The sequence below is a fragment of the Carassius gibelio genome, chromosome B11 (assembly GCF_023724105.1).
Source record: "Carassius gibelio isolate Cgi1373 ecotype wild population from Czech Republic chromosome B11, carGib1.2-hapl.c, whole genome shotgun sequence".
Classification (NCBI taxonomy): Eukaryota; Metazoa; Chordata; class Actinopteri; order Cypriniformes; family Cyprinidae; genus Carassius; species Carassius gibelio.
In genome coordinates, this window is record NC_068406.1 from 16005136 (window position 1) to 16017949 (window position 12814).

A 12814-nucleotide genomic window follows, 5' to 3' on the forward strand; every position below is an offset into this window, starting at 1 on the left:
CGGCTCCTCCGAGGAGAGCGGAGCAAAGAGCTCTCTCTTTAAAACTCAACGCAGCTATGTCACACACAAGTGCCAAGTTCTCTGTTTGCCTCGGTGAGATATTCCTGATTTTTACTGGACTAATACACATGGCTTTTGTGTTATGTACCACCACTATTTTGCCGTTACTTGGATTACTTGCTTATTTGGAAATGTTTTTATTGTGGTGTAAAATATTTTGTAATTTTGTGAGACGTTTCTTACTTCTTATTCTGGCATTGCCTGTATCTTATAGAACATCAAGCAAAGAACATTATTCATGTTGGGAAATGAGAATGCATGCATGTTATTTGTCAGTAGAGTAGGTTAGCTGATTATTCACCATATTGTTAAAAAGTTTAGCTTCACTATATCAGAAATCATTCAAACATGCTCATTTGGTGCTCAGAAAAACATTTATTATCAATGTTGAAAACTTGTGAGATACCAAAAATAACATTTATTTGAAATCCGTTAAACCTTTAAAAAAAAAAAAGGACTGATCCCAAACTTTTGAATAGTAGTGTACATTGTATAAATTGGATTTTTAAAATCTCACAACAAAACCCATGCTGGCTTTCTCATTCTGAACTTGTTTTGGGAGTATTTATTCAACTTTTGGGTCAATTTAGAGCAAGGGAACATATTAAGGGACCGTGCTTCTGTAAAATCAGTAGTTTGTAGCAAGCCATTGCATTACATAATGGGTCCAGGTCAGAACAAAAGTGTTAACTTAACTAAGACTAGTAGGACAAAGATTGCACTTGAAAACTGGTCAACTGGATATGATGGATATGCACATGGTACTTAATGACTTTGATTTTCCTTTGCCATAACACATTTAATAGTTAGGTAGGCCCTAAATTTGCCAAGCAACTGGCTTTAATCTCTCTGAAATTTGCATTTTCATTTCTAATATGTTGAATAATGGAAATTGTATTATACTGTATTATATTATATTATATTGCATTTTTAAGCAATTTTGGTGACCATTTGCTTCGTCAACATGAAGAAAAAATTATTCCTTTTAAAATTCTTAAGGCATGTTCCTGGTCTTAAATAAATCCATATTTATATATCAAAACTTATTTCAGATTCCAGATACTTAAATAGCTGTATCTCTGCAAAATATTGTCCTATCTTAAAAAAAAAAACATGCATCAATGAACAATAAACAAGCTTATTTATTCAGCTTTCAGATTTAGTATAAATCTCAATTTCAAAAAAATTACCCTTATGAATGGTTTTGTGGTCCAGGTTCACGTAATGTCAATTCCAACCACCTTTCCTCGTTGTGGTGTGTAAAACGCCCATTTTTCATGATCCCAAAATATCTGGCTTGGATAATGAAGGAAATGCATTACATTGTTGTTAACTGTGTCCCATTTCATGTGCGAGTGTCTAGCTGCAATTGATGTAGAAGGACATGTTTCTTTGTTTTGTCTGCTGATCTCTACAGAGAGCAGAAGAATTCAATCAAGCTAATCCCCTGAATGTCTTCTCTCTAAACCAGAGCAAGGCAGGATTCTGTGGAATTTGGTGTTCTTCAAGGTTGTTAGAAAATTGAGGGAAAGGCTCTTTTGTTAGCCTTTCAACATTAAAGTATGAACATGCCTTGCTAAAAGTGCAGCTTTACAGTACATTGATTAAAAACTCCGGACAAGTGCCTTTTTATATATATTTTTTTTTTTTTTGACATATTAGTCAGAATTACACTAGTGAATTTCTTCCCAAAACATTTAAAATCTTTATTAAATGGCAGCTGTTTTAAATTGAACTCCCTGCTGTTAATCTAAAGTAAGTACTGCAGCCTTGAAAAAATGTAGAAAAAGATACAGAGGGTTTTGAAATCTCCAGAGAGAGGTCAGGTCATATGAAATGGCTCAGGTCTTAAAGCTCTCTTTGCTTTAAAAGCACCTTGGGTGACAAAGCCAGTCTAACTTGGAAAGAAAATCTGAATGAATAGTCCTCTCTTGTCTCTTTTTGAACCCTGGTCACACAGTTGGAGACTGATTTTTGAATTTCTATTGAAAACTTTCACAGTTTAGTTTGCAATAGCTTTCGAAGTGTTTGTGACAGAGCTGCGGCTATGCTCTTATGTAGAGAAGGAAGTCCATTTGGAAGACTTTCATTGCCACTTTTTATATAAGAGGATCATGTAGCCAACCTCTCAAGATGCTCAAAGGGGTTAAGACTATTTATTTATTTCATCAGCACTCCCTGTGTCTTTCTAAGAAACACAGAGTCTTGCACTTGATATTTGCCATAGTCACTGGCTCCATCCTCTAGGCTTCCTCAGATTCTTTGCTGATTTGGTCAAGAGGAAAAAAAAAAAGAAAAAAAAAAAAGTGCCATTGTCTAGTCTAATATCTGTTCAGGGCTCACTTACCATGGTACTCATGTATTATTACTCTTATAAATTAACATACTTTACGTGAATGATGGGTTTAATTTAAACCTCGAATTAGTCCGTTCCCAAAGGTGTTATATTACTGTGTACAGCATTTGCAAATTTTAATTATCGCAATACTTCACAGAGTGCACTGCACGCGGCATTACATCATGCTTGTATTGACCGTGCCGCTTCTCAACTTGTTCTCGTTGCAAGCTATTCAGATCTCTGTGTAATGGGGCTCTTTATGTTTCTTGTGGTTTTCACCTTGGCATTCATTTTTGCTGCAGCTAGCAAAATCTTCATGTTTTATTAAAACTACGTATAAGCGAGTAAAGATCAGAGAAGGAATGGGCTTTAAAAACGTTGCATGCCAAGACACTGCTACTATATGCCAAGAGAAAAGAGATCAAATACCTTTGAAGTCCTTGAAATATGAAGTTGAGAAATCATTAAACTAGTCGTCCACTGTTGCTCGATTGTGGGCTGTTTGTCTTGAAGCTGAAGTTAGAAATGCCGTTTTGCTCTGCTTTGGTATGTTTTCTCAAGTGATTGTAAGCCATTTAAATGAAAAATAAATTCATTATTTATTAATTTTTTCATAAAATGGATATATATGGAACATACTCTGGTATCACAGCCTATTTACACTCTTAAGAGTGAAAGCTTTTTATTGGCATTGGTGATGCATGAAGAACCTTTAACTTTTAAAGGTTGTTTGTCTGGTATTAATTTTCATCTCTGGTGAATTACTGTAAAATGTAGCATTCAGGTGGTCTGTGCTAAATGTAGTTTTATAAAAGAAAAGAAAAAAGTAATTTTGAATTGCATTACCAATGCTAGCAATTTAGGGGATTGTAATTTAAAATGTTAATTCATAAAAATACATAAATATTCATTATAATTTACAATTAGTTCAACTGGTAAATGCCAAGTTATCTTGAATTAATAATGAATCTTGTTTTACAGTATTTGTTCCTAATTAATGTATACATTTTAAATATGAATTAGTATGTATAAAACCAACATTAACCATTAAATTAAGGTGATGTAACTTTAAAATCGTAAATATTTACTTTGCAGTGACACAAAATTGTAAGTATTTCATTGGAAAACATTTCATAAATTATTAATCATTAAAAAATATCTAGTGTTGTAAATAAGACTAAAGAAACATTACATACAGAAGAAGGCAGAAAACCATGAAACATTGCATTTGTATTGTAAATAGTTATTTTCTATTAAATAGTATTTTTTTTCCACACATTTGTGGCAATTTTAACCATACAGTTACATGTGCAAGAATTATTTGGTATGCCAATCAGTATAGTGCTTAATATGTATTGTACTTGGTGTCTTTTTGTGCTAAGATCACCTAAAACTTATGGTAAAACCAGGTGTAAACAGTGCCAGAGTTCAGGTACAGCTCCAGTAGGTAATGCCTTCCCGTTACTCATTTAACAAGCGGCCTCCACATCTTAGTGCCTTATCAGCTGCAGCCTCTCTCACACTCAGTCATGCTGTCCTCATCGCTGTGGCCGAGGGTGATTAAAACCTCACTGCATCCAGTTCCAGGCAGCAGTCGCATGGCTTGTCTGTCAGAGGTGGTGGATATTTTCACAGGTATAGTCTGCGAGCTGGATGGGGTGTTCCACTCTGAGTCCAGTTAAGAGCACAGTTTGTGCCTTCTCTCACAGAGTACATGAAAAAAACAGCTCTAGCATCTTCTCACACCCATTACAAACACAGTCTGCCAACGTGCTACATTCCTTAACGTGTGTAGAGATATTTCAAGCTTAAGAAATGCCTTTGTGCGTCTCTGTGTTTGCAAAGAGCTTGTCAGAAACTGCAGTGGCTGAGGGAACTTGAGCATGGTTTGCGGAAAAGCCCATATGTCAAAGATATTGAATGCATTTGAGAGAGAAAACAAAATAGTGTATGGGATGGGTGAGAATGGGTACACTGCACAGAAATGACACACGCTGTATAAGCAGGAATGCTGGGAATTCCAGGCTGTGTGTGGAATGTCCTCTGGAGTATTGAAACGCTACTTTTTGTCTTGCTCAATCAGTAAACCTTGCTTTTTATTTCCCCCCACACCTTTTACATGATAGTACATCATTGTGCTGAAAATTGCTTTACTGATGGCTAGACAATATCCCCAAACTAACAATTTAAGCTAAAGTCATACACGTATTCCATTAGGGCTGGGCGATATAGCCTAAAAATAAAATCTCCGATTTTATTTTTTTTTAATTCAATTTCCGATTTTCCCCCTTCTTAAGGAAAGCAACAATTACAAACAGCAGACAACTTAACCCCTTACTAGTAACCCCCCTTTTTTGGCATGGAGACCGAAATTACATACCCAAAATAAAAAGGTTTCTGCTCATGATTCTTTCTGACTAGATACATAATCAACCTTTGTTCACAAAGCTGACACTTTAAAGTTTACTGTTCAGGAATCAGAATCACTCAGACTGTTATGATAATAGAGATATATAAGCTCAAACATAAAAACAAAAATAAAAATATTAAAAACATATGTTTTAAATGTATTTAAAAAAATGTTGATGTAGGAAATGAGTTTGAAAACACAGTGTAGCTAAGGCCACAAGTCTTCCAAGACTTCATAAAAAATTTCATAATCGAATCTGTAAAACTGTGAATTTTATGAAATATTTTCTAAGGCCATGTCATGTGTGTTTTTAGAGAAGGCTAATCAGATTGATTTATGGCCCTTGTCATCTCTGTAAGATCTCACATGTAAACTTTCCTGTGCTCTTTGTGTACGTTTCACTGTTGAAAACTGCCCGAATCATGATTGTATTGTTCTCACCAAACGGTTCTTTCACACCTCCGCCAAGTATGACACATTATCCGCATTATTCTTTTATCATTATTCTTTTGTTTTTATTCCACCTTTATTAGCCTTGATTGTGGTTTTTCAGGCTTTACAAAGCAACAAAGCAGCGATCTCACTTCAGTCTCTCTTTGCATTTAGCCCTTATTTATCAAAAGTCTTACTATAAAAATACAACAAAACATTTTCTTACGACCTTACGTGAATTATTGAGACAAAAATGCATTATGAAGAAGAAAAGCACCTGCTATTAGTAGCATTGGTGCTAACGTTAGCATCAAGCTACATCTGACAATTTATGAAATTATTAGTACACTTTTACTCAAAACTCACTTTAAACCCCGATCGAGTGTTTATAATAACTTCCTTTAGCGATCAGGGGTGGAATTTGGTCGTTTACTGTTGTAAAAATATGTTATTTGTAGCCTTTTTCATCGCTGCACAAGTTAGCATTTCCGATGTACATTTTCGATTTTTTTTATAAAAACGCCCCAGATCTCAAGAAATTCTCATACCAAGCTTTACTATCGTAATCGCGGGTTTATTATTCGGATATTTTGTGTGTACAGAGGTGTTTCAGTGTTGTTTTGGCCAGATAACTACCAGGAAGTGTGCAGGAAGCATGTGACACGATGGGGCGGTGTCCAGATATGAAACTCTAAGATTGATGTTTGAAAGACCCAATCAGAGTCTGAGTCACACACCGCACGAGCTGTGACTACTGCACGCACACAGAGATCGCTGGGAGAGGCTGTTTATCATCTGATCGCGTAAATCCGTGGAAAATGAATAGAAATGACGATTCTGTCTGAAGAAATATGAAGTAAACATCAGTAAATATATCCATATATCTCCGCAGATATGCATCTTTGGTCTGTAAATCCTTATTGACGCTGTTCAGTGAGTCTATGTGAACACAAATAAACCGCTCTTGACGTGACTGAATATGAGTGAGTTGTGAATTTCTATTCAAAATGTGGCATAATACGGATTTATTATTTTGCACTCCTGACATAAATCACTAAATATCTGTCACTGCAACAATGTTTTATCAAAATATTGGTCAAATATCGAAGCTTGAGTCTTTAAACTTTCCATTGATGCACAGTTTGTCCAGATGAAGTAAGACAGTGATGTTTAATGTGCTGTGAAAGTGAAACAATAATAAACTGGGGCCGTCAGCGATGTTTGCACGCAAAGGGGTTAAAGCAAATTTTGCTTTTATTTAATCAAAAGTAGGGCTGCTCCAATCATGATCGGCCAATCGTTAATACGCATCTCGTCAGTAAAGCAGGTTTTCTAATCAGCAGTAAATTCCCTCAGGTGCGTGATTTCACGTCGAGCAGCTGTTACAACACAGAGCCGTTTGTTAACTGAAAAGATGCGCAAATAAACGCTGAAAATGAAGTGGATTTGCGCATCTTCTCAGTTATGGCTCCTTGTAGTAACACCTGCTCGATGTGAAATCACGCACCTGAGGGAATTTACCGCTGATTAGAAAACCGGCTTTACTGACGAGATGCGCATTAACGATCGGCCAATCGTTATCGGAGCAGCCCTAATCAAAATGTTGTCGCTTGCTGTTTCATGTGTGCTATGATGTTGTTGTTGTCGCTTGCCATACTGCCATGTGAAACTAATGCTACGGAAGCTCCGGGGAGCCAAAAATGTGCCATTACACAAAAACTTGATTTACTTATTTTTTAAATTGCCTGCAACAAAAAAATTCAAATTAATTAATTCAATCGATTTTTCGCCCAGGCCTATATTCCATATACCCAGTTGTTTTGTGTCTTGAATATTTTTTTTCTCTTTTCTTCCAGACAGATTTTCTTTATAAAACTTAAACCTATATTATTTTTTATAATACAATTTTGAAATGCTTCTTTAGGAACTACATCATAGTAGCTTAATGTAACATTAAATTAAAATGAATACAAGATTTCTGAGGTTAATTTTATTTTCAGTAAAATAGGCCTATGCCCATAATGTGGATTGGAGTTTATTTTTAAAGTAAGCATACTGCATATTAGGGGTGTGCGATATATATATATATATATATATATATATATATATATATATATGTATGTATGTATGTATGTATGTATGTATGTATGTATGTATGTATGTATGTATGTATGTATGTATGTATGTATGTATGTATGTATGTATATATGTATGTATATATGTATGTATATATGTATGTATATATGTATGTATATATGTATGTATATATGTATGTATATATGTATGTATGTATATATATATATATATATATATATATATATATATATATATATATATATATATATATATATATATATATGATAATATTGTTGTTTAAATTATATGCAATTTGACATTGTCGAGTGTATGGCAAAAACCAAACAAAAACATCCAGAGAGTGCTAGCATACAGTACATGTGAGATGCAGGTCAGACTACTGCATGTGCACGTGTAGAGTTGTGGTTTCATTGCATGATTTAGATTTACCCCAAAATTAAAGATAAATTCATATACTTTTGTATTGCTGTTATATCATCTGATATAGTCAGTATCACACGAACTGTAGTTTTTTTTCTCCAAATATCAGCATGATTGCAAATGTGATATTGATTTTATAAAACAGTCAAATAAACAAGTTAATATTAATTGATTTACATTTTAAAAACGTAAATGGTTCCAAACAAAGCCAAAGCAGAACTGCTTTTCATCTCTGAACAACACGCAACGTAGTTTCATTGCTGAATCAGTCAGCTGTTTGAACAAATTTGGTGGAATGAATGATTCAGTGACTCACTCATGCAGTGACTTGCCACCTTTTCGGTAACGTCAAAATTATTTATGCATTTGTAACTGCTACTTAGGGTAAATGCATTCATGTCCTGAATTATACAGCTTGTGTTATTGCATCTAAATGGCACTTCAGAATTTTCTTTTTTTGTCATTATCGTACACCCCTCATGTTCCAAGATCATGTTCCATAAAGATAATATATTTTGTAAATTTCCTACCATAAATATATCAAAACGTAATTTTTGACTCGTAATATGCATTGCTAAGAATTCATTTGGACAACTTTAAAGGCGATTTTCTCATTGTTTTTGCACCCTCAGATTCCAGATTTTCAAATAGTTGCATCTCGGACAGTTATATCTCGGACAGAGCTTTCAGATGATCTCAATTTCTGATTTTTTTTTTACAGTTAAGACTTGTGGTCCAGGGTCACATATGTTAACTTATTCAGTTACAGCACAATAATTGCCTGACATGAATTGAATGCATATAGATCCTCTGCTATATAGAGGGCCTTTACATTGAGACCTTCAGATGTTAAAACGTGTTTTATCTTGTAATCAAGTGTTCATCAGTTTCCTAGCCAACCCGCCATAATTTAAAGTCTCCCTCTGTGTTGTGGTATGTGGAGTGAGGATGTCAGGCTGGATTTGCCAGCATTGATGGGATGGTTCTGCTGTAACCTGGGCTCCCTGGGCTGAGCAAGCGGGGAACTGCGGTGCGTCCTTGATGAAGAACTCCGCTGCGACACGGCCTGTCCCTTTGACTCACGCTGAGCGCTTGATACTCGGGACAGGGAGGTCAACCTGACCCACTTTCCCCCGCCTGCCCTTCTGTCATGATGGGAGAGGTGGGCGAGAGGCCGGGGTGAGTGGGCGGATGGGTGCACTGACTGTCAGCGAGCCCGTTTTCAAGGGGGGTTACAAGACAGGAACGCATTGGAATGCAGGTACATCTCAGCCCCCTGAGACAGTAATGGACAGGCACTCCTACAGAGCTCAGTGTCTGACCCTTTTAATGTAGCTCCTCATCCTCGATGACTCCTACAGCTCTTTTCCTCCTCCTCTTCATTACTTCATTGCACTGCGGTGCTTCTGAGCTCCAGCTTTAATCTATGCAAGTATACGACATTCAGCAGTGTTAGCTGCTCATCATTTCATGTGTTGTGGAATATTTTTACATTCTAGAAGGCCTTTGTAATGTTAAGGAATGACCTGCTAACCTTTGGTTTTACATGTGCCTGTAAAGATACTGTCAGACAGGACTTGCTTGTTAACGTGTAGTGATATATGAGAGACAGACACAACTCATCAAAAAGTAAAACTCTTTTTCCAGGTTGAATGCAGGGTAAAAAAAAAGGGTGTTTTGTATGTAGTTCACTGACAAGCAGGCCTCTGATGAATTTAGACAGGTTACATGTCCTTACATGTCCTACCTTAAGTGTGCAAAGATCTAAGTCACAGTAGCACTTCATGTTGTCATGAATAATCCATGTCGTCAACACGAAAAAGCATTTGCAACCCTTGTGGAAAACATGATTCATGGAGAAAAATGAAAGGTGTTTTTTATCTTTTTGAAATTGATTGTATTGTGAAAAGTAAACTTTGTTGTTGTTGAAAAATTATTAGATTTTAAATGCAATTAAGTCCGTTTAGTAAATAGTAAATATAATAAATGTTAAAATAAATATTTTATTACAGCAGTAAAATGACGTAAGATCCCAAATTTATTCATTCACTATCATTGTTGTCTTTGTTGTTAATATTAGTAATAGTATATTTTTATTGTATCATTCAATTTTATAAACATGCATGTCATAAATTATGTAGGCCTATGTATTTGTATATAAAATATGGAATGCATATATTTATTTAAATATTTATATAAAAATATCTAATACATAGGTCTTCAACCCAGTTCCTGGGGATCCACTGTCCTGCAGAGATCAGCTCCAACCCTAATCAAACACACCTGAACCAGATAATCAAGGTCTTCTGGATCACTTGTAAAGTCACAGGCCAGGAGTGCTGTAGCAGGTTGGAAATAAACTTTGCAGGACAGTGGGTCCCCAGGAGCAGGGTTGAAGACCTATGATCTAAAATATATGTGATAAACTGTAGAGGTATTAATATATTAAAATAAAAAAAAAGAATCACTTAAAAGGTTGTTTTATAGCAAAACCCTGTTGATCATGTTGCTAAAGTTCATAACATGCATTGGATTTGATAGCTTTCACTGTACAATGTGCATCTGATAAAGAGTGGGCTTTTACACACACAAGCTGTCACACCCTGACTTCTTTTGGTCATTCCTTTCCTTTTTTCTTACTTTCTCTCTCCCTCCCTCCCTCACTCTCTCGCTCTCTCTCTCTCTCTCTCTCTCTCTCTCTCTCTCTCTCTCTCTCTCTCTCTCTCTCTCTCTCTCTCTCTCTCTCTCTCTCTCACTCACACACACACACACACACACACACTCACACACACACTCAAACTTAGTGTGTCAGAATGGCAGCTGGCCCTGCGGCTCTCCTGGTTAGTTCCCCTGATAGAGAGTTGGAGACAGACTGGACTGGTGCAGTAGTGCTTATTAGCCGTGTCTGTCTGCTGGAGCCCTGCTGAGCCAGCCTTGAACCCTCCGGCCCCCAACAGAGAAAGAGGGAGAGACTGAGAAGAGAGAGGAAGGTTAAAGCAGTGGAGGACAAAAGCGAGAGAGTGACAGCCAGGGAAAGAGACCTGCCTGTCTGACCTGCATGTCCACTCAGCTAGTTGCCATCTAACCTGATAGAAGGTGAACACAGAATCATTGCTTTGAACAAGAAAGTGATCTATTTAATCTATTCAGTGATTCTGTACAGATTGTGAAACTCATGAGCTGAAGCATGTCCATCTGAAGCATATTTATAATGATAATTCAAAAATAGAAAGATCTTGCTTCACCTGCTCTCTTCAACTTACCCTTATGCTTTATCTGTCAAGTACTCAGGCATTCAAAATGGCCAAATTGCACATTGCTATTGCAGAGCAGGCTTAAGTAATTGATGTTGCTGTTGTTGTTTTTTCCAGGGAGAGAATGTGACGTTGTCTGCGTGACTAGCCTTGGATATTGCAGTGTCTAGAGTTGCTGTGGCTGCTAAAGTTTTAATGCTCTACAAGATTAGGGTCTGTGGACAGATGCAGCGGGTTCAACAATGGGTTATAAACTGCTCTGACCTGCCTTTGGTTTTATGCGTGCATCTCATGAACTCTCAGGTTCAGCTGTCCTGGAGATCTCACCTTTATTGCCACTAATGGTTTCAGTACTGCTGATGCAGTCGGAGACTCCCTTACCTTGACATGTCATTCCCTTCGGTCCCCTGTTAAACATCTATCACGCACCTGCAGTCATCCTTGATCTGCCCAGTGGAAATGGCCCATTATTGCCCTCATTAGATGTTATATTGTAGTTATTTCACACAAATTCATCACATATTAACCTAGACTGTGTGTTTCCTTAGCATTTTCATCTAATCGCGTCTCTCGTGAGCATTTCTCTCGCGGTAGGCTCGTTCCACACCAGACCAGCTCATGCAAAGATCCCAGAGCTTTTATATCACAGCCATCTGTCAATACAATTTTGTCAAATGATTTCAAAACCTGTGCGTTTCTAGTGTCTTAAGCCAAGCGGCTGGCTAAGCTCCAGCTGGAACACGCCGAGCATTAAGGCATAATGTGCGTTCAAGCTGCCTCCTTCTGATTCATCCCTCACATGCTGCAAAATTACCTTTTGCTCATTAAAGAATTGTGTAAGTTAAAAAAATAAATAAATAATTGCATAATTCATTTCCCCCTGAGGAATGGGATGATTAATTAATTACTATGCTAGTAAATGGGATCTTTTTCTTTTTTCTTTTTTTTTTTTTTTAATTAACCTCAGGACATCCTTTATGTATAGGATTTTTTCTTTGTCACATCAGTCTCCGTGCACTCGGACGTGTGGGAATCTCAGAAGTTATGAAAAATATCTGTGTAGTTAAAAATAGTTGAGTCAGGGGTTTTTATTATTGAGTTTAGGAGTCTCAATATTCTGCAATTGTCCTAATCGTCCTGCAAATGTTTTTTTTTTTTTTTTGAGACTGTCGTCTGCAGCAAGATGAATCTCTTTAATATATTTCTCTTGCCCGGTTGCTTTGCATAGTGCAGAAAAGATGACGCAGGCTCTGGGTTATAATACCCCAGTGTTTTATTCATATTCTCTTATTTGCAGGGACCCTACACGCTTGCGATTGCTATGCCGCCGTCTGGCAGCACGCTATAGGCTGCATGTAAATGAGGGTTTTAGGGACTATTGTTGTGTAATATCATGCGAGAGTCTCATTAACCTATAAACAACCTAAACGCATCTCTTTCTCCCTTTCCTCCTACAGAACTCAATACGGCACAATCTCTCGTTGAACAAGTGTTTTCTAAAAGTGCCACGCTCCAAAGATGACCCAGGAAAGGTAAGCGTTCTCTTTTCCTCCATATGTAGTGCCGTTTTATTCAGAAATGTAGGTTTTTGTACATTCACTAAATACAAAATGCCGCTTCCAGAGCAGATTTGGCCGTTAAAAAATGCATTTGTATCCTTGTGAAAATAGATGAGAGCGAGCACTCGCAGTAATGTTTTAAAAGCACTTTCCCGAGCTCTTTTAGGGAAAGGAGAAAGTACTTCAGCCCGGCACTTACTGCACAAGAGGGGGGAAGACCACCACCTGCTTCTCTTCAGTCGGC

At 36.9% G+C, this 12814-nt stretch overlaps 1 protein-coding gene across 2 annotated transcripts in view; it reads left to right on the top strand.

Moving 5' to 3' along the window:
* LOC127967972 (forkhead box protein J3) overlaps nucleotides 1-12814 on the top strand; it is a 97902-nt gene that overhangs the window by 56741 nt on the left and 28347 nt on the right. For both annotated transcript variants that reach the window (XM_052568739.1, XM_052568740.1), the window contains exon 3: nucleotides 12469-12543. In XM_052568739.1, coding sequence (XP_052424699.1) covers nucleotides 12469-12543 — 75 coding nt within the window. The remainder of the gene's footprint in view (nucleotides 1-12468; nucleotides 12544-12814) is intronic.